The 21,747-nt window shown below is 48.8% G+C and overlaps 4 protein-coding genes across 4 annotated transcripts; 2 read left to right on the top strand and 2 right to left on the bottom strand.

The window, feature by feature from the left end:
- Positions 1 to 929: 929 nt before the first annotated feature.
- On the top strand, positions 930 to 2,426 carry N7446_012580 (low affinity iron transporter-like protein; the record flags this gene model as incomplete). The annotated part of the gene is made up of 1 exon (XM_058521322.1): positions 930 to 2,426. The coding sequence occupies one exon, from the start codon at positions 930 to 932 to the stop codon at positions 2,424 to 2,426; it is 1,497 nt and encodes a 498-aa protein (XP_058366688.1).
- Positions 2,427 to 3,107: 681 nt separating this feature from the next.
- On the bottom strand, positions 3,108 to 4,205 carry N7446_012581 (uncharacterized protein; the record flags this gene model as incomplete). Its single annotated transcript, XM_058521323.1, has 1 exon — positions 3,108 to 4,205. The coding sequence occupies one exon, from the start codon at positions 4,203 to 4,205 to the stop codon at positions 3,108 to 3,110; it is 1,098 nt and encodes a 365-aa protein (XP_058366689.1).
- A 2,747-nt stretch (positions 4,206 to 6,952) lies between these two features.
- On the top strand, positions 6,953 to 9,734 carry N7446_012582 (uncharacterized protein; the record flags this gene model as incomplete). Its single annotated transcript, XM_058521324.1, has 2 exons — positions 6,953 to 6,997; positions 9,447 to 9,734. The coding sequence occupies 2 exons, from the start codon at positions 6,953 to 6,955 to the stop codon at positions 9,732 to 9,734; spliced, it is 333 nt and encodes a 110-aa protein (XP_058366690.1).
- Positions 9,735 to 11,877: 2,143 nt separating this feature from the next.
- On the bottom strand, positions 11,878 to 15,888 carry N7446_012583 (exonuclease/endonuclease/phosphatase family protein; the record flags this gene model as incomplete). The annotated part of the gene is made up of 2 exons (XM_058521325.1): positions 11,878 to 11,936; positions 14,427 to 15,888. The coding sequence occupies 2 exons, from the start codon at positions 15,886 to 15,888 to the stop codon at positions 11,878 to 11,880; spliced, it is 1,521 nt and encodes a 506-aa protein (XP_058366691.1).
- Positions 15,889 to 21,747: the final 5,859 nt, after the last annotated feature.

The following is a 21,747-nucleotide window of genomic DNA, read 5'->3' on the forward strand; positions in this document are numbered from 1 at the left end:
CTGCTCGAAATGAAGCATTTAAGCAAGACACTATTCTGAATAGCTTCGCAGCTGCTGGTATCGCCCCTTTTAACCCGGATCGCGTGGTTTCGAAGCTTTCTATACGCCTACATACCCCACCTCCTCCGAGCCGTGGAAGCGATTCGAGCCTCAATTTTACCCCGAAAACTCCGTATACAGCGAAGGATGTACGGCGACAAGCATCATCTATTAAGAAAATGCTACAAGACAACCCATCGCGGGTAGAGGCAGCCTTTGAGCAGATCGTAAAAGGCTGCCATTTAGCTATCCATGGCGCTACTATTATGCGTCAGGAAAATAGCGAATTACGGGCTGCCAATGCGAAGACTACCCGAAAGAAGCAGCGTACAAGGAAGCGAATAGCTCACGAAGGTGGCATGACTGTTTTGGAGGCTTTATCGATGGTTTCAGGACAAGAAATAGCTGATGAAGCAGGATCAGCTAGAGAAGGAGGGTCTTCGCCAACACCTACTCAGCCTCCTCAGAGAGCAAGGCAGCGGTGTAGCCTTTGTAAAAATGTAGGACATAAGAGAAATAGGTGCCCAGAGAGGTCTGAATAGCTTCAGTTTCAATTATAAGATGTTGTGGTGCTGAAATGTACAATTTAATGCTAGTAATAATTGGTGGGTGGCCAGCTCGCTTACCTGGCCAGCTCGCATGCCGAATACGTTAGGTGGAGAAAGCCGGGATTCCAAGGGCTCAAAAATCGCGCACGGAATCCTTTAAGCAAAATGTTTATTAACTGTATATTCTGCCCCCGATCAGATTAGATTGATTAACTGCTCAATTCATTTGTTATTTCTGTTATGGCAGCACCTAAAGAACCGTGGGTACTCTCGTGGATCCCCGGTGTATTGCGCAGATTTTGTAAGATTGTCGACAGCAATACCTACGCGGATATTCAGGCAATGGCCCCCATCCAGTCACCCGGCCAGCCCCAAGAGCCGTTAACACATAATGGCGCCAAACACGAAAAGCATCCCGACCTAGAGAGCAATCACAAGTGGCCTCAGCCACCTGGGTTCGTGAATGCTTTCGACAAGGTTGTTGTATTTGCAGGCACGCCTCTCGTTTTCTTCTTTATGATTGCCGGCTTACTCGCCTGGCTGATTATTGGCATTGTGCTAGGACCGTCCCAGGCGTGGCAGATTGCGATGCAGAACGTTAGCTCTATCCAGTGCTATGTCTCCGATACCCTCCTTATGCGGCAGCAGCGCAACAACTCGCGCGACCTGTTGAGCTTGGTCTGTGTTCTCCGCTCGCGGAATTCAGCCTGCCGACGTATACTGGAAAAACTGCACCTAACCAATCCCAGCTACTTTGACTTCAAGGTGCAAAGTGCGGGTACGGAGATCGAGCTGGATATCCAACAAATTGATGATGGCGTCCATCTCCCGCGTCACAGCCTATACGATCGAATATGTGACCCCATTGTTTGGGCATTTAGCTCTCTCTACGCGTGGGTGACCTTCTGTATCGGGATCTCCGTCTGGCTAGGTTTCGGTCACGAGCAACAGTGGGGCAACAATTGGCAGCTATATATCAATAGCGCAACGGCTGTTGAAATCACTTTTGTCAGTGTCTTTTTGCAAAATACCCGACAGCGTCACATGAGGTATCTCAAAGAGTGTTTTGCGTTGATCATGCATGAGGATATGTGCCTAGAGAACCGATTGCGCGAAATCACGGGCGACTCAGAACCAAACCCCACTGCGGAATTCAAGTACGATTATAAAACAGAAACTACTCGAGGCCAGCGATTGATCGACTATTATGGAGCGATCATCGGCACGGGCATTGGACTGGTTTTATCGACGATTGTATTCGCGGTGTGGATCGGCATCGGATCGACGATGCAATGGAGTTCGAACTGGTGGCTGATCATCGGCACATACACGGGACTCGTAGGATTCGTCGACGGCTTCGTGTTGCGGAACGCCTACTTCGGCGGGTCCCGGGTGGTTGACGGGCAGTTCGACGTGCTGGCTAATGCGGACGCCCAGCTAGGCGACTTGCTTGGGATATCGGAACTTTCCCCAGACACCGTCGAGTTAGACTCCCTGCAGACTCGCATTGCCAACATAATCGGCGAGTGGTGCTCCTGCTCGGGTGCCGTGATAGGTTCCTTTGTGACCGTGCTGGCAGTATTGAGCATTGCTACTGCTATGCACTGGTCGGAAACAGGACAGCTGATCTGCAACACGCCGACCATGATTATTGAGGGTTTCCTGCTGTTAGTTTTGATGCAAGCGCATAACATGACCAACACACACCGGCGGCTACAGCTCCGCAGCGCTCTCCGGCGACGACTGGCTATAAATTCGCAGATTTATCGTTTTATTTCGAACGGGGTTGAGAAGATTGGTTGTGAGAAGGATTCTCAAGGACGAAGTCTTGGCAGTTAATTTCGTGAAGGCTCTATTTAACCAGCAGATTGTTGCCAGACCTTGCAAGGTCCGTTTTAAAGCGCCTGGATTAGTGAAAATTACATCGCCATCACAGCCTGCTTTCTCTTCCGTTGTCGTTCACGTTCATTCTACAGTTTTAAACGGTCCTACGTGCCCCTAGGGAGAAGCTGTTGATGGAGATCTCCCGTCTCCAGGCGGATGTTCCCGCAGTTTTTCCTAGGACTGCGCCATTTCATGTTTGCCCTTTTAGACTGTTGACCTATATGAGGCCTCATTTACGTTCTCTCCCTCGCTTTCTCCTATAGTATCGAACCAGATGTTTCTGTCCCTTTCTCTTGGCTTCCTTTGCCTTGATGTCTCCGACGTCGTCAGATGTACGACGCGACTAAAGGTTTAAGCAAGCTAAAACAATAATGCCTAGAGTTGATAGGGCTAGATTAACCAAGCGGAATCAAATGAATTGAACAGTTCATTGGTTGAAAAGAGTGGAAATCAAGGGAGAGATTAAACACTCCATGGGAGCTGACAATACCAAAAAAACAATAACCCAGAAGCGCCTTCCACTATCAACAATGCAGACCAAGGTAGTGCTCAACTAAGCAGGTATTATGGAACTGATAGTACCCCACATTCGCCGGCCTGATTACCGGAAAGAGAGTGTGCGACACGAGCAAGGAATTATGCCCACTTTCCAATAAGCGCCATAATGCCTGCACCCGCCACTGTGCAGACAGTCATAAAAGACAGGCGCTTTCTGCTGTTCGTTCGGCAAGGGTCAAATAAGAAGTCGCGAGCCAGCAATTCCACCAAACAGGTATAAATCAAGATACCGGCAGAAATCGCGTCCAGGACGCCCGAGACGATGTTTGCGGTCACGCCATTAGGGTTGTATGTTGTTCGCAGGCCTAGTCCAATGGCAATGGAAATAGGTGTGGTTAACCCATACGCCATACACAGCAGCCAAGGCAGCCAGCTCTTTCTTTTAAACTGAATAGCAGACATTCGTGCGCCGATACCTAATCCTTCAAAGCTCTGGTGGAATACAAGAACTGGGTATAAAGTCGAGAATTCACTTCCGCAAACACCGAGGTTCAGGCCAATGATGACCGAGTGAAAGATGACACCAAATTCAAGGATCAGGAGAGCGGCGATCTGCTGTCGGAACGATCTCTCAGCGGCGACGGAGTCGGCAAAATCCCCAATATCCCAAGCACCCCCTTTCTCACATTGCTGCACAGGGGAAGTCTCTCGATCTCCTTCCTTTTCCTGAGGCATGGTTAGTTCGGGAATTTCACGTTCGTTGGTCTCCCGGACAATGTCGCCCCTCGGTTCTCCCTTCGTAATCCCATACTTCCACTCAACGTATAACTCAGCGCCAAAGTCCATTAGGAAGACAGCGATCGTCGACGTTAAAGCAATTGCAGGCGGCCATGAGTACTGTGACCAGTTACCAGTCATTCCAACACAAGTGTTGGGACCAATCTCCTCGTAGGCAGGATCCAGCAAATGGACGAATGCAGTGGCGATAATCACTCCTGTACCGAAGTAACGGGCAAATAGATACACATAGAGAGGGATCTTAAACCTCCTAGCTCGTTTTGCAACAACTGGGAAGAAGGTGGAAACGGTCGAGATCGCAAATATAACGAAGATGGACGAAATGCGGGCACCAAGCATGCCATCGTACTCATTTTTACCCAGCTCAAGAAAGCAGACAACTTGGGCAGGGTCTGCTGTGGTGAGATCGACATTGGAGGGGTCAAATGAGGAGGCCATAATAAATGAGAAACGTGCTGTGTGAACGGCGTGATCGAGTTGTTCATTTGGGGGGAATAAATACACCAGTAATGACCATGATGAGTGCCTTACAGGAGTACTGCTGGGGCGGACTTGAGTACCTTGGGGGTCCAAAAGTGCAAAACTCTGTCTAGGGCCCATTCATCTATAGACTAGTCGGGTTTTAGCTCAGAGGGCGTCAAAAAAGTTCAGCGGGTGCTAAAAACTTCTGACTCATCTTGGCACCTAGTGAAGATTACAGGGTGCCAGAATTCTATAGTAGGTAACTTTTAGTGGAATGGGTTTCAACTAGGGTTCAACTTTTGTCGAACCCGCATAATTAATTAAGATATAGATACCTAAAGTAAACATAATAGCTCAGCGGGTGCCAAAAATATTGTGACACCCATAACCTGCGGCACCGGAGCGCTGAGTTGGGTGCCGAAACTAGTTCTACACTAGTGGGCCTCTTTCCCTGAATCAGTAAGACAGTGGCTTGAATCGCTTTAATAAAGCTTGGTATGCGCCAACTGACCCAGTGCCGGAGTGCTTCTTGTGAATCATCAGAGGATTACCCCTCCTCCTGAAGGTTAGCAACGCTTCATCAAACGCAGCGAGCCAAATAGGAGCCAGGGCCCTAAGTTGTCAGACTCAGTGTAGGAAGGGAAAGTGAAACATCCTCACTGCGAGAAAGGACTAGGCAGGTCATCAAGGTACGAAGCGGTGTGGGTGCGCCACGTTTTCCCGTACCCGCAGCCGGTTCCGTGACCTTGTCTAAATACAGATACTAGTCAAATGTTCCTTCCCACTCCGCCCCACTATATTGGCCCAACAACCAACCCAAGTTTTTTTTTTCACTCCTACACCTCCCCTATTGCTCCGATTGTAATGAAATTAGGACCAAAAAGTAGCAAAACGGCGCAGCTATCTACGTCCCAAAGGTCAGCTATTATCTATGCTCACGAGAATGGCGCTACGCAAGTGCAATTAGCTAATGACTTTGGCTGCTCTCGGCGTACAATCTACAATACGCTAAAACGCTATTCAGAAGGCGAAAAGCTAGAGAATCGCGAAAAAAGCGGCCGTCCCGCTATTATTAGTGAGCGCGCTTGCTCTCATCTCTATTTACAGGCACGTCGGCATCCGTTCTGGACCTATAAACAGCTAAGTGCTGCTACAGCTCAGCATCCGTCACCCTCCACTATACGTCGAATTTTGAAGCGATTCGGACTCGGAAAACGGCGATCGAAACAGAAAATACCAATTAAGCCTCCTCTTGCAAGGAAGAGGCTAAAATTTGCGCGAAAATGGCGACGCGAAAGCTTCCAATCGTGGATCTTCTCGGACGAGTGTTCGGTGCAACGAACCTCGAACTTTGGACCACAATGGTGCTTTCGTACAACCTCGGAGGGCCTTCGTAAGGACCTTGTGAATGCTAAGGCTCACGTTAAAGATATTTCACAAATGGTTTGGGCCGGAATCTGGCTAGGAGGTCGAACAGAATTAATAATTATGGAACGGGACAAAGAATCGCGGTCGGGGAGGGGTTATACTGCGAAGTCGTATATTTCGACGCTCGAAAAAGGTCTGATGCCAATCTACACCCCTAATTTAGTATTTCAGCAAGATAACGCGAGGATTCATCTAGCGAAGGACACGCAAGAGTGGTTTGAAACTCACGGAGTATACGTCGAAGACTGGCCCGCGCACTCACCCGATTTGAACCCAATTGAACCGGTATGGCGCTGGTTAAAAGTGAAGCTTTTTGCATTATTTCCGGAGCTTATTGGCATGGGAAGGTCGGAGGCAGACTGGCATTATTTTAAAAAATGCCTAGTGGAAGCTTGGAAGGCATTAGATCAGGCAAAGATAGATACGCTAATATTGAGCATGGGAAGACGTTTGAAGGCAGTGCGGAAGGCTAAGGGGTATTACACAAAATATTAAGCGAATTTTTGAAAGTGCTATTATTAAGCAACCCTGAAATTTGTTGTGATCTGAAGCTCGCCAAGCACTGCTAATGCTTGGCTGAGCAGCGCTATAGAGAGCTTCAGAGCACTTGGTTGAATGCATCAAGCAACGTGGCCTTTTCATATTGCTAGTGAGCTGATCACGCAATAGTTTCATGAAAGGCATATCGTATGCATTTGACCATTATAAATAGCTATAGAGAAGCCTCCTTCGGGAGGTAGACTTAAATCATCTCGTTTTACTGCCCATTGCTCATGCATAGTGCTTCTCAGACCATTGTAAATTACAACAAAATTTAATTATATTATTATAGACCATAAAATGGTGGTGCTATATACTGTGTAACTGATATATATATTTTGAGAGGGGACCCGAAAAAGTGGAGTGGGAAGGAACATTTGGTAGGGGATGTATGTCATAAATCCGGTTCAAAGATTGCAATTATTAGACTTGGTCGTTCTGATCAAGACTATTTTCTCAACTTGAGGGTCTCTTTGAGGGTCGATGCGGGTAGTGAGGGTCCCCTTGAGGGTCGCTGCGGGTAAGCGAGGGTCTATTTGAGGTTCGTTGAGGTTCATTTATTAGGTTATCCACTACGTTAGCCAATCAGATCTAGCTATGTGGATAGAAAAGATGATAGATCAATTCAAGCATATAGAACAGGGACTAACGGATGCCCCAAGAATATCGCGCATCTTTTTCTACAAATTGAACAGTAAGTTCCTCATTATCTTCCTCCTCAGTCATAGTACTGTCTTCTGGTTACTAAATCTATCATGTCTCAGCTCTCCGACGTCTACGCATCATCTTGCTTCGACGGGGTGCAATTAGACGCGCTACAATACCTTGTTCCTAACGATTCCCTATCCCAACGCGAAAGCCAGAGTCAACTACCCGAAAGTCATTTTGGATCAGTTCCAGACCTTCCAGACCTTCCAACCTATCGATCGCGCGTGGCACCTCAGGCCCCAGACACTCTTACGCGAATCAAACCAGACCGTATCAACGAGTACGTCGTCTTCACAACTACAATGACCGCAGAATTTATTCAGTGGTGGCTTGAAACCGACTTTGGTAAGAAGAAGCGGATCAACTGGGATGTGAACCGTCGTGCAGAGTGCTGGAAAGGGTTTCAACAAGTTGCAAATGCCAAAGATGGGAAGCCAGGCGTTATATGCAAACGGTGCCGTACAATTCTTGAGCATCCAACTACCAACCATACTGGAACCTCATCGATGCAGAAACATCTCGATGGGCTAAGGTGCCGACAGCGAATACCGAAGAAGGGTAATATCCAGCAACTACTTAGTGACGCGGTATATTTAAACCAGCCTACATTCAATATCAATACTAATACTATTTCACAATTTAGGCCGAGAGAAGACCAGCGCCTACCTTTACCCAGCAAATATGGGAGCAGAAGATCCTAAACCTGATTACTGTATCGCATTTACCCTTCCTATTCGTCGAACATCAAGAATTCCATGACCTCCTTTCCTACGCACGGCTAGCACCTACACCACCAAGTGTTCCATCAAGAAAGGTGATTCGCGAGCGCCTTCGGGATTTTGTTATAGAACATCAACAGGAGACACTACAACGGCTTCCATCTAGTGCAAGAATGTCGATTGCGCTTGACTGTTGGACTTCTCCATTCCAGCAAGCATTCATGGCTATCACAGGATACTTCCTAGACCAGGAATGGGAGTATCCCGAGGTTCTCCTTGGGTTTGAGCCAATATCTGGATCTCATACCGGAGTGAACCTCGGTAGGGTTGTTCTCCAGATCCTAGAGAAGCACCAGATCGCTGACCGTATACTGGCGGTGACAACTGATAACGCGTCTAATAATAAGACACTTATCACAGCGGTGAATGATTCGGCTAAGACGCTACAGCAAGAGACAGATTCTACGATTGTCCAAGTGCCCTGCCTTGCGCATGTTATTCAATTAAGTCTAATTGATTTACTCGGTAAAATTAAGGCCTCCCCGAAGAATGACAACGCCGAGACGGAATGGTCTGAAGATCGTGTACGTTCACTTCGTGCGCGCCAGCAGAAACATGAGATCGCCGATACTCTAAATAAGGTAAGCTTAAAGCTTCTATTTACGAATCATGATCTAATAACGCTAATAATCCTTATAGGTTCGCGGTCTCGCAGTTTATATCAACGGAAGCCCTCAACGCAAAGAAGCCTTCTTGAATCTTCAATCTAATAACGCTGGGATAAGGCTTCTCCCAATCCAGGATGTCCGTACACGATGGAATTCGACATTTCTGATGCTCCGACGGGCGAAAAGACTTCATGACACATTCGACAAGTACTGCAAGGACTATACCCAAACCCATTTCGCATTGAGTATCGAGGGGTGGCGACAGATTGACTATCTACTTTGCATTCTCCAGCCCTTTTTTACGCTTACTACGCTAGTTTGTCGTACTAAAGACTCGAGTATCCACCTTTTCTTTAGGATTTATAACAAGCTTTTTGATCATCTTGAAAGATCAATACGTCAGCTGCGTCGAAAGAAAGTTCACTGGAAACAGCTAATGCTTTCCTCCCTTGAGGCTGCGAAGGAGAAACTGAAGAAATACTACGGCGAGACAGATGATATCGAAGGTAACCTCTATGCAATTGGGACGATCCTAGCGCCGTCGAGTAAGATGGAGTTCTTTTCAACAAGTGATTGGGACCTAGATCCTGAGATAGGAAAGGACTATAGAAAGGAATACCGCGAGAGTCTTCAGTCTCTTTTCGAGAGATATAGCCAACGTGTACCATCAGATATGATACAGCCTACTAGCCAGTTATTAATAACTGAATCGGAGCTAGAGAGGGCCCTTGACAACGATTCTTCACCACGATCAATTGCTCCGCAGTACGACGAGCTCACCAAATATCTCCAGAGTGGTAAGTAAGTAAGCCTATTTTATGAGTCATATAACTAACCTCACCTGATTAGATACTATTAAAGGATCCGTTCGGATCTTCTGGAAAGATCATCAGTGAGAATTCCCTGTTCTTGCAAGCATTGCCCGTGATATCATGTCAATTCCAGCTACTGGTGCCGGAGTTGAGCGTCTGTTTAACTCTGCTCGGGATTTGTGCCACTACCGCCGGGGGTCGTTGAACCCAGAGACTATTCGTGATATTATGTTGTACATGTGTACAACAAGATTTGATATTAAGGAGGAGCAGCGGCTGATTCTCCAAGAGTATCTCTTAGACCATGAGATAGCTGCTTCGGCAGAAGCACTTGATGTCCAGACACATACCTTCGAGGCTATCAGTGATGACGAGGAGGAGGATGTTGAGTTGCGTCTTGATACACCAGCTGCTATATCAATTATGCAAACAACCCCGAACGCACCGCCACTCTCAGCAGTCGCCGCTGGAAAGCGGCCTGCGGTCACTTCTAGTGATGAGGAAGATTCTGATGCCGATAGATTTGCGAACCCGGAGGAGAACCTATCATTATCCTTCCCTGATACGCAGCATCGTGTATCAGGTAGGATACGGAAGAAGTCGAGACTACTGGATGGGTCTATAGTTTGACTCTTGGCTTGTTAGAACCATGAATAGACACTGTGCTATAGATGTAATGTAAACCATTCAAAATTTAAACCCCTATTCGAGGATGAACCTATGGTATGCACTAAGGAGTGGACATGTATTATTCCTTCTGTAAGGCCATACAGTGATGAATTTTAGTTTACAATTACAATGAAATACAGCCTGTTTCTACATAATTTATGCAATTGACGTCCAGTCACGTCTTTTACCTGTTTGTCATGTTTGACGACCCTCCCCGCGGGTCCAGGTTTCGGACCCTGACCCTCCGCATGGGGAGGTGAGGGTCAGGGTCGTGGAGGGTACCCGCGGGTCCTAGCCAGGCCTAGATATCGACCTGTCTGCTATGCCAGACTGCCATTGAGCCATCCCCATTTCACTATATAGAAACACAATAAAAATGGGTCACTCGGTATAACCCCTGTCTAAGCAGTAAGTTACCGCTCCATTTCTCGACACCATCCTGCCTCGTCCTAAATACCCTTTCTTAGTCGTGATACCACCTTAGAGAAATAAACAAATAACCTAGGGAAGGATGGTTATTTAGGGGAAAAGGTAATACTTACATTCTTAGCAATGATATTCCCTAGTAGTGGAATAGGAGGCGCAGGCGCTTTTTACAAGCTTTGCGGTCTCAGTCGTGCCGTCTGAGCCTATGGTCACCCACGTGTCTGAACAGCCGCAGCCACCAAACAATCCGCTTGAGCACCCCACGGTGCATTTGTAACCACCACTGTAGTCACAATTGATCCATCCACCAGGACAGTATCTAGCGGTTGCGATTTGAAATAAAATAGGGGAGACAAGGAGAAGCCAAGACCAGTTCGCCATATCTTTTGGGTCGTGAATTTTTTCGGACTGGTGAATAAAGATTGTAAGGAAATTCGATTCGAAAGGTACCACTGACTATGTGCCAAGATCTTGACGTGAGGAAAGAATAAGGAGTTCGGATGTTGGTCTGCTGTATTACGCTAGTTAAAAAAGAGGGAAAGAGTGGCTTTTATAAACTAATAGTGGCAGCTGGCTTCGCGTAGAAGGTCTACCTACTACCCGTGCCGTAAATAGTCATATGATATAGGTAGATAAAGCGAGCCCCACCCATCAGCAGGACACGTTGGAATTTTAGGAGCTCGCTGATTGGTGGGGCTCGCTATCTGGTGCAAATGGCTCGTCGAGTAGATTAGTCGTTGGTTCCCCTTCCACAATCGTTCCTCTTGTATTATTGGAGAAGGAGAACCGACGATTAACACCCACGTTGCTTTCTTCGGCTTTGGTTATATCTAGCGGGCGTTGGTCTTCGGTTAATGTAGTGGATTGGAGGCGCATTTGCCCTCCAAAATATCGTCAATCCAGAGGAGGGAGTGAGACACGGGGCGAAGTCGTACGAAATGGATAGAAATTTGTTTCATCGCTGTTATCACAAAGTCTCTTCCCCGAATTCTATTTGGTTTAGTACCTTTCAGTAGCTGCATTGCGGTGGGGCACTAGCCCGCAGCCCCGAAGCAACTGGATGAGTTTCACAAAGTACATAGATGGATGTTGACGGCTCTGGGAGAGATGCAAATCGACTTTTGTGTATATTCGCTTACAGATGTTTTGCTCGTACTGTCATGTTTACACCATAGAAGTAAAGCGATGGATCGTCTTCACCACAAGGTGGAGAAAGGAATGGCACGTTTACAGTACCGGTCTTCACCGCCGCGACACATTTTTAGCCTCCTTCCCTTGGGGCTGTCAGTTTTCTTGCGGTATGCTAGGGGACCAGGTAATGGTGGTTTGAGAACCAAATGACCAGGTGCGCCACTCTATGCCAGATTGGGAAAAGAGTGGCCCGTGGCGGTTCAGTTCGATGCGTTGCTGGGGTATTTTTATGCTTCGCGGTTAGAGGAGGGAGACACAGGAAAATAGTGCACCGCGGTGGTTGAGTTCGATGCGTTGCCGGGATATGCCATGCGCTCGCAGTTAGAGGATGCAGTCATGAGTTTGCGGTTCTGAACAGCCACGCTTGAGCCTCGGTCCTGAAGCAAGGCCATATGATGTTACCAACGACTACTTAACCCCCTTTCCCCCTACGTGGACCTTCATTCGCAGAGCGGAACAACCAAAATGATTGATCGTCCATGCTCTATTACAGCACCCACATCTGAGGCCTTCTGAAGGCTATTGGGATTTGGATGCCGTTGATCGCTGGATTGACGACTTGCTTGGAAACCATGAATTGGTGAATACACTAATTCGATTTTCATCAGATGCAGAAGACGTGGTACACACACACACACACAATTCATTAACGCCCGGCGGCTGAGCCGAAAGGGCAACTATCACTGATCTAAATGTACATGCCTTAGCCAATGCTGTGCCTCCTTGGAGCCCATACAAAATTCCTTTCAGTGTATGTCATCTCAGATGTCAATATCTCAGCGGGTCCTTGTGGGTTAGTGTTGTTAGTAGACTTGCTTGAAGGCGCTTCTCCAAGTGTTCAACATCCTATCCTCGGCAGTTGAAGCGCGTCTACCGTCTCTGGCACAAGGTAGTTGGTAGGGGTTCGATTAGGGTTGAGGCGGGGTAGGGTTAATCTGTGTTGGTCGACGCGGTCAAGCGGTGTCGAGTCGGCCCGTGGCGATTGCAAACCGTATTGTGGCTCGCACTGCTTCCAAATTCGGCTTCCAGTTCTGGTCATCCAAAGGCGATTTTCCGCCTAGGAAAAAAGATATGTTGCCTCGGTGAGTATGGGTACATTGCAGCATTTCCGTCCGGTGTGTGGTCCACCTCTGACATCGAAAGAGGAAGTGCTCCACACGGTCTCTCTGGCTTGTCCACATGCGCATTGATCTGACTCTGCGACATTGATTCGATGGAGATATCCGTTGAGTCTAGCCATGCCAGTCCGGAGTTGGGCCAGCGCGCTCGCTTCTTTCCACGATAATCGATCATACAACTGCCGGGTATGTTTTCCTGGGAGTGCTGCATCCACTCGTTTGGAGTGTTTCCCTACATTCTCTGGCAGGCACTTTTTGGGGACTGCTTGGGGTCGTGAGATGTTCAGTGTTGTCGACTTCATCCGTGGGACCTGCGCTTGCGGGGTAGCATCCTCTTGCGTCGCGGCCCGAGCCTGCTCTTTCGCTAGGCCTAGCAGTTGATTACCTTCGCTGGTCGGGACCCAACAGATGCTGATGCGGTTCTCGTGCTTCCGTAGTCTCTTGATCAGCTTGTATGTTTGGCAGATGTGTTCCTGGCCCGATTGTTGTCGAGGATTCTTCAGCGTGAGAGCCGCGGCTTTGTTGCTCGTGAGCAGCGTGACCCTGCACCGTTTCAGTCCCCGTAGCGTGCCCAGTGCGTATGCCATTGCTGCCAATTCGCCGGAGTATGGGTTCTGCTCGGTCCTTGCGCCCAGCGTGACGGATAAAGTTTTCAGCCTCGGTTTTCGATACCGAGGTGGCTGCTTCTCAATCGCCACGCCAAATCCTACCATTTCATTCCGCGCCGAACTGCTGACCGCGATTCGCATGGCTCCGCCCGCTTCGGTCTGTGTCTCCGGTACATCATAACTATCGCTCTGCACCCGTTCTTCCCACGGTGCCAGTGTGAATGGATTGATGGTTTCCAGGGTTTCCATCTCAATGGTCTTCAGCGCGTCGGCGACCTGATACAAAGGCGAACGGTGGTATCTTCTGAATTTCTTGATCTGAGCAGTACTCCTGCGGAGGGGATTAGTTACCGGTAGGGTGTGCATATCGGTCCACATCTTCGCAGCTCGTCTCCAGAGCCGGTGTTGCACCGTGGCGATGTGAGCCTCGGCTTCCGCTACGCTGGTGGCAACTGTGAGGAATGTCCCGACAATCGCTTGCGCTCCTACCCTTTGCACTCTGTTGATCGGCCCGATGTTCTTATTCTTGCATGCGTGCATCCAGACATTGGAGGCATAGTCCACCACCGGGGCCACGGTCGATGTGAATAGCTGCCGCGCTGTTGCGGGGGATAGACCCCGAAGCCGCCGAAGCTCTATCGCCGCCTCGAGTCCCTTGGACGCTGCCCTCGCGATATGTTCCCTGTATTTGAGTCTCGTGTCCATTATGACGCCAAGAACCTTGACATGGTCTCTTGGTTCAACGGTCTCTCCCTTGATAGTGAATGGCTCCGAGTCCAACTTGTGCGCCTTAGGGGCGAAGTGTATGATGGCAGTTTTCTCTGCTTCAAAAGTCGCTCCACTTCTTCTTTCCCAGTCGAGTGCTTCATTGACGATTGTTTCAATACCGTGCCGGTTACTCTGCGCAGTCGGTCCGGTCACCCACGCGGTAAAGTCATCCACGAAGGCAATCGCGCCTCCCTGGCCGTCGAGCTGTCGCTGTACGAGATCTGCGTTGAAGAAGAGGAACAGGATCGGGGACAGGGGAGAACCCTGAGGCAGTCCAGCCTGTGGGAGGCTTTGGGCCTCAGATGCTTGCCCATTGATATGGATGGTCGCCGTTCGCTCCGAGCAGAACTCTTCGACCCACCGAAGCAGGACCTCCGGTATACCTCGCGCTTTCATCCTCTGGAGCAATCGCTCCTTACAGACCCCATTGTAGGCTCCTTTGACATCGAAGCTGATCAGGCTCAAGACCCGTCGGCCACGCCATGCCGCGTAGATTTGCTCTTGCAAAAGTAAGAGAGCTTGCTCCGCTGACCGCTGCTTACGAGCCCCAAAGTGGCTAGTCGGAAGTAGGCCGTAGGTTTCCACCGCGTGTGAGATTCTTTCTGCGATGACTGATTCCAGCACCTTGCCCAGTGTCGCGAGGAGTGAAATCGGCCTCCAGGCCTTCGCAATCGTATAGTTCTCTTTGTTCGGTTTTTTGAGCGGTATGATCTTCGCATGTCTCCACTGCTTGGGCAATGTGCCTTCATCCAGCGACGCTTGGAACAGCTCCAGGACCCCGTGTTTGACCACGGGCCACGTCATCTTCCACACTATCGCTGGTAGGCCATCTTCACCTGGTGCTTTCCAAGACTTTGTCGCCAACAGCTGCCGTTCGACCTCTTCCATAGTGATGGCAGACATCTCCACGGGCGCTCTCTGCGGCCTGGTCCCTTCATCGTCAATTCTGTCCGGCAGTGGCGGGAAGAATTTGGTCAGCAGTTCCTCCGCTTGCTCTTTGTGATCGGCGGTCATAGTTCCATCCGCCCTGAGGAGCTGTGGGACCTTCCCGAATGCTGCATCATCTCCCGACTTTAGGTATTTCGCGGCTTCCCATATATTATCGTTGTCGGCCAGAAACTCATTCCAGTGCTTCTTCTTTTGTTTCCGTATTGCATCGTGGTATTGTTTCGCTGCACTCGCGGCCATGTTCTCCAGATGCGGCACCTTTCGCCCTGCCCGTCGCTCCGAGCGGGCGTGGTTTCTCCAATATGTGTATATCTGGCGGAGTTGTGTTAGGTCCGCCGTCCACCATCGCTTTGCGTGTGGCGACGGTTTGGCCCTCGGCGTCAAAGCATGCACCGCCTCCGACACCACAGACATGAGTCGGTCGGTTTTCTGCTGCACCGTGCCTTCCGACGGGGTGGCGGCGAGCGCCGTCGCAATCCGGGCATTGATTTCCTTCCATGGCGCATTTTTCAGCAAAAGTCGCTCTGGATGTTGTGGAGCCGGCCACGGGGCGTCAAAAACGGTGTCAATGGCGCAGTGGTCCGAGCCGTGCTCTGTCCCATGTATCGCACATTTGACCATAGATTGTGTCAAGTTTTCTGAGGCCAGGACGAGGTCGATCGTGGACTCGCAGTCCCCATTCTGTCCTCCGCCGTGCCATGTCTTGGTGCCTCGTTTGAGTAGGCTGCTAAGAGAAAATTCGTTCATGAGGTCGATGATTGGATCCGCCTCTCCCTGTCTTGTCAAAGACACTTCGTCTCCTCCCCAGAGCTGATCGTGGCGGTTAAAGTCTCCCACGATCATGATCTCCACCACCGTTCCCGCGTCTTGCCGTACCTTACTGATTGCTTTTCTGAGGCGATCACATGCGTCGTCCAACGCTACGGCATCTCCGCCCTCTACGTAGACCGATGCCATAAATATCAGGCGCTCCGGGAGGCGGATGACCGCTGCGGTCAGGTCCGGCGACTCGATCGGCACTTGCTCCGCTTCCACATCCTTATTTACCCACAGCATGCTTCGGATTGCCCATCGGCCCTCCCTCCAAGCGGAGGGAACCATCTTGGTCCATTTGTGATGTGCCATCGGGCCAAGAGACATAAAGTAACTTCGGCAGGCCTACTTGCATAGACCACTACCCCAGTTTTTCACCCGATACAGTAAATGAGGTTTCTGGACTCTTGAGGTGGACAAAGCCTCTCACCCTGGGTGTCTCTCAGTTTGCTCCTTAAGCATACATCACGGGCAAATCACCTAGGACGACACCGCTTCAACCAGGCTAACCTGATCTCTGGCCCTCAGTGCGAGTGAGGTAGTTGATTCCCGACTCTTTGTACACCGACACGCGCATCCGTCCTCTCGGGCCATACAGACAGTCTCTTAACAGGCCCCGACCCTGTCGCAGTGGCTGCCATTGTACACCACGCCCCGCGAGAGCTTAAACTCTCGTTTCGCGTTACTTGGGGAGGTCTCCCCCACCAGGCCGACCGTGTCTTGCAGAAAGCCCTTGTGTACGCTCCGTCCGGCAGTGTACGTCGGCCACTTTCCACTAACCAAGCTTGTCCCCCGATGCCTGAGCAGGATCGATGGTTTGCCCGTGGCAACGCCTTAACGAGGTCCATCGTTTGCCACCAGCCAACTACCAGTCCCTTCCAGAACGCCCGTGTCTCAGTGTTGTCCGTGTCAAGAAGAGGAGCCGCACCAAAGGTTGCCCGTGGCCAGGCCTTAACGAGGTCTCCTGGGCCTTGAACGAGGTCTGTTCGAGATTAGCTTGACTGCCTGTGTCACCGGTTCACTACGGCCTCGCCGCATCTCGCACGATGCGATCCCAGACCGTATGCAAGCTCAGGGGTGTCCTGTCTTCTTTCTAGGGCGACACCACTTCCACTGGTAATGCAAGACCAGCTTCAGGGCCCGAGTGCGAGTCGGGTAAAAAGAAGTCGGATGGTTTTCGTATCCCGTTGTCCTCGTGGTATTAGTTAAATGGCATGAGCTTTTAAAACCGGCAGAAAATTATCTAATAGCTGAGTGGGTCTAAGGAGGGTGTCCAAACTTATGGCCAGTCACTGTATCAATAGATTGATTGTAGATCCAGGGTCCAGTAGACGAAGCTTCATATCTAATGTTTTTCTTTGATAGCCAACTTTTCAAAGTCTGGAAGATTAAGGCTTTCCTCTTTTTCAATCCCACACAAACTTGATTTCTTTGTCGTTTTCCCCATCTTATTTTCATTGTCTCTAATTAAAAAGGACTCAACATTAAACTTCATATTACGAGGCTTCCATCCATTCTCTAATGCTTGTCTGATGGCCAGTCGCGATACGTCAGCGAAGGCATCTTTCCATCTAGGTAGTCGTCCTGCCACTCCTGCGGGAATCAGCGGCGTGATGGAGGGACATCATCAAATCAATACAATTACTTTTCAAGGAGCGATTGACAGCGAGCTGGGAAATCACGCACGAAGTACGCTTGAAAACAAAAAGGGGGAGTAACAATGGATCAGAGGATCCAATGTATGATTGGTTCCCGACTACTCCTTGCTCCACCTTGGAGAAGCTCTATACATCACTTGGTGTGCGTTGCGCACGGTAGCGAAGACGGAGGTGCGTGGGTAGTACGTGGGCTTCGACGTGGAACCAGGAAATTTTATACCGACAAAGTATACATAATACACGCGTGATGCTTGCATAGTCGCAGTCTTTGTAGCGTAGTTGACGCTCAGTTGCACATGTTTGCTTACAGATCAAAAAAGGCTCTCAGGCAGTAAGGCTCCAAGGCCAGGACATCAAACGCGCCAAGTATCACTGTATGTAAGTGGCTAGCGCACAAGCGTGGATGTGAATCGCGATTTCCCGGTTTCTGTATCTGAATTTAATTCTTTAATTTCCTCGGCAAGCTACGGATGATTCAATGTCGTTCTACGGAGGTTAATAGGGATCACGAGTGCAATAACCCAGAATCCAATATAATTGGGCAATCTGTATACCGCCTCCTTTTCCGCCCGTATTTTATATCCTGTTCGCCCTACCTTAATTAGGTTAGCCACTATGGCGAGGAACAGACTTACAGTGACTGGACATAAGTTTCTACACTGTCTGGCCCCATCCCCTGATTATATAATATACTGCCAGTCAAAAACCTCCATGAATTCATACTATGGAATCTAATACGGTGTATACCGCCTCTGGCTCCCAATAATAGCTTCCATCCGCTGCGGAATCGTCTCAAGGAAATGCTCCCATCCTAGGTTTGCGTCGCTTACTATTTTTAGCATGGTTCTATACTACGCGCTTTAGGTAGGCGGTATAAATCAATAGAGACGGTGAGCTGGCCGGGGTGTAGAAACTTATGTCTAGACCTCGCCACGACCCGCGGGTCACCCTGACACCCGGACCACGACCCGGACCTCGGAGGGTCCTGGGTAGTGAGTCCCGACCCTGACCCTCCATGAGGGGAGGGTCGTTGAAAGTGCCCCCCGACTCTCAGGGCCACGACCCGACCCTCAGGGTCGTAAAACAATGCAAACACCAGCATGTCGCGCGGTGCACAAATTATGTAGGTTTTAGCTGTATTTTTGAGTATCTCACTTACAGCAGTTCTAGGCTTACTTTGCTACCTTTGATCACTTTGAATGCATTAAACAGATAGATTGAAGAGATGAACTGAATAGATGAATTGAACGAATTAACTATATATCCAATATTTCATATCCATCAAGCAACCTTGAACGCTTGCGAACTCTACCAGATACTCGGTGCTGTATCTCTGGCAGGCATGTCACTTCACTATCATCTTCCTGGTCACCTCCTGTATCCTTGGCTATACTGCTTAAGCGTCTTTTGCCAAGTGCGTTTGTAGATAGGCCTTGTGAAGCTGCTTGGCCAGGCGAAGTTGCTTGAAACTCTGTAGAAGGCCCCTCATCCTCTTCATCATCACTGATTGGATCAACGGTGATATGTTGCTGTGTTCTCTCTTCCTTTGCAGCCTGTATCTCCTGGGCTGAAAGATATTCAGACAGCATCATTCGCTCCTCTTCAAGAATCTCGAAACGCGACGTGCACATATACATCATAAGATCCGAGATTGTTTGAGGCTGTAGAGAGCCCCGCCGATAATGACAAATATCTCGCGCAGAGTTGAAAAGCCGTTCTACTCCTGCACCACTAGCTGGAATCGAAAGAATATCCCGTGCAAGCCTCGCCATTCTCGGGAATTCATCTTGGTGATATTTCCACCAAGTTCGAGGCTGAGCATTTGGTACTGTGTCTGAAAGAGAAATAAGTAATAAATTCTGTCGAAATTAAGAGAAACTTACTACTATCAAGATACCTTGTCAGCTCGTCAGATTGAACTCGCTGTGGAATCTGCGATTGCTGCGACTCGTCTCGAACACATGCTAAATCAAATTCATCCGTTTCTGGAATCATTAGAGGAGCACCTAATGTCAGCTGCTCCCGCGCAAGGTTCTCAGAGTACTTTTCGAGAGAGGACTCAAGGCTCTGGCGATAGGTTGCTCGGTAATCAATTCCGCCTTCCTCTGGGTCCCAGTCGGCGGTTGAGAAAAACTGAAGTTTATCCTGCGGAGAAAGGATTGTGCCAATGGCATAGAGATCGCCATCCATATTATCAGTGTCTTTATAGTAGACTGAGAGCTTGCTTTTTGCCGCTTCGAGTGACATAAGCATTCCTTGCTTCCAAGCGACCCTCTTCCGTCTAAGCCGTCTAATCGACTTTTCTATGTGATCAAATAGCTTATTGTAGACCTTAAAGACCCGGTGGATAGTGACGTCCTTCGACTTTGAAAGAAGAGTTGTGAATCGGTGAAAAGGCTGAAGGATGCAGATAAGATAGTCCACTTGTCGCCACTGCTCCTGACTTAGGGCAAAATGTTCTTGGTCGTACTGTGTACAGAAAGCATCGAAGGTTTGCTGGAGTTTCTTTGCGCGGACAAGCATTAAGAACGTGGAGTTCCATCGAGTAGCAACATCCTGAATTGGCACGAGCTTTGGCTCCTTAGTTTGTAAGTTGTAGAATGACTCTCGGCGCTGCGGACTCGCGTTGATATAGATCGCAAGGCTTCGAACCTAAGAGACAGATTAGGATAATGAATGGTAGAAAAGTTACGATATCTCACCTTATTTAGAGTGTCCACGATCTCGCGTTTCTGCTGTCTTGCACGAAGACTATCCACCCGGTCATCAGACCATGCCTGTTCAGCTACATCATTCTTTGGAGCAGCCTTCATCTTCCCAAGGAGGTCTTTAAGGCTTAACTGGATCACATGGGCAATACACGGTATCCGAATAATAACGACATCGTTGGCGGATTGTAGTGACTCAATCGCGTCGTGGACACTTGCCATAAGGGTAACGTTATTTGAAGCGTTGTCGGTGGTTACCGTAAGCACTCTATCTGTGATCTGATACTCCTGTAGCAGCTTGAAGAGCACTTCACTCAGATTTGCACCTGAATGAGATCCATGTAAGTGTTCGAATCTGAGTAGTATCTCATTGTACTCCCAGTCTTCGTCAAGAAAGTATCCCGTAATCGCTATAAATGCCTGCTTAAATGGCGATGTCCAGCAATCTAGAGCAAGTGATAGCTTCGCACCAGAAGGGAGTCTCTGAAGGATACTCTTTTGGTTCTCACGGACTAGGTCTCGAAGCTGCCGGCGCATAACCTTAGCAGAAGGAATTTCCGGCATTGACGGTGCAAGCCGGGCGTAGGAGATAAGATCACGGAACTCGGTGTGCTCGAGAAACAGAAAGGGGAGATGCGATACAGCAAGAAGCTTAGCAAGCTTCTGCTGCCAAACTCGCTCATCGAATCTTCGTACCGTCGCATTCTGCGCCTAAACGTCGAGGTCAGATTTAGGATCGTCACGGTTAGAGTTAGGTCTTATCTATACCGCATGCTCTAATGCAAGCTTGATATTTGGTTTCTTCCCTGCAGCTGAGGCAGCTTTTCGGCAATTTACCCCATTATAGTGCTTATTCATTGAGGTCGTCCCTGAATGAGCCCAGCCAGGGTGATCAAGCACCTTCCGACATTGATGGCACATAACCCCAGGCTTTCCATCTTTTTCAAACGCGACTTGGTCAAAGTTTTTCCAGCACTGGGCAGCTCGTTTTGTATCCCAAGATATCTGTTTCTTTTGGCCAAAATCGGTATGAAGCCACCACTGCACGAATTCGCTACCCATTTCCGGTGAGTATAAGATGTACGATCTGATCCGATCGGGGCAAATCCGTGGAAGACAATCAGGTGCCGCTCGATGTAGAGACGAGGGAAGGGAGGTAGTTTGACTTCCAGATGGGATAGAGGAGTAAAGCTGATTTGAACTATCATTAGCAATATATTCAAGAAAATCCGAGGGAGGACCCCCATAAGCAGATGAAAAGTTATCAGAGAACTGGGACATTATGAAGATGGTTAGGAGAAGAAAAGTCTTACCTCGATCTCTTGTGCTATTCAGTAAAGAACTCAGGGGTAGTTGAGTCTTGTAGACAAGGGTCTACTTCGCAAACAAAGGAGAAAAGGTGATATATCATATTTGATACTACCGATACTAATTGGCTAGAACAAGGATTATGAGGGTCACCCTGAGGGTTATGAGGGTCACTTTGAGGGTTATGAGGGTCACTTTGAGGGTCGTGAGGGTCACCCTGAGGGTCGTGAGGGTCGCCCTTAGGACCCTAGAACTCTGGAGTCACATAATTGAACTTAATCGACATATTCTGCTTAATTTTAGCGTAGCATAAGTGTTTAGAGAGTGAATACAATATATCAAATACAATGAAGTCAGGATTTCCAGTGGTTTTAGGTTATATCCAGAAAAATGTTAGCCGTCTCTGGATTGCGGTGCGACTACGTTCT

This window comes from Penicillium canescens, assembly GCF_028828765.1.
Source record: "Penicillium canescens strain IBT 15451 chromosome Unknown utg000010l_segment0_segment0, whole genome shotgun sequence".
Lineage (NCBI taxonomy): Eukaryota > Fungi > Ascomycota > Eurotiomycetes > Eurotiales > Aspergillaceae > Penicillium > Penicillium canescens.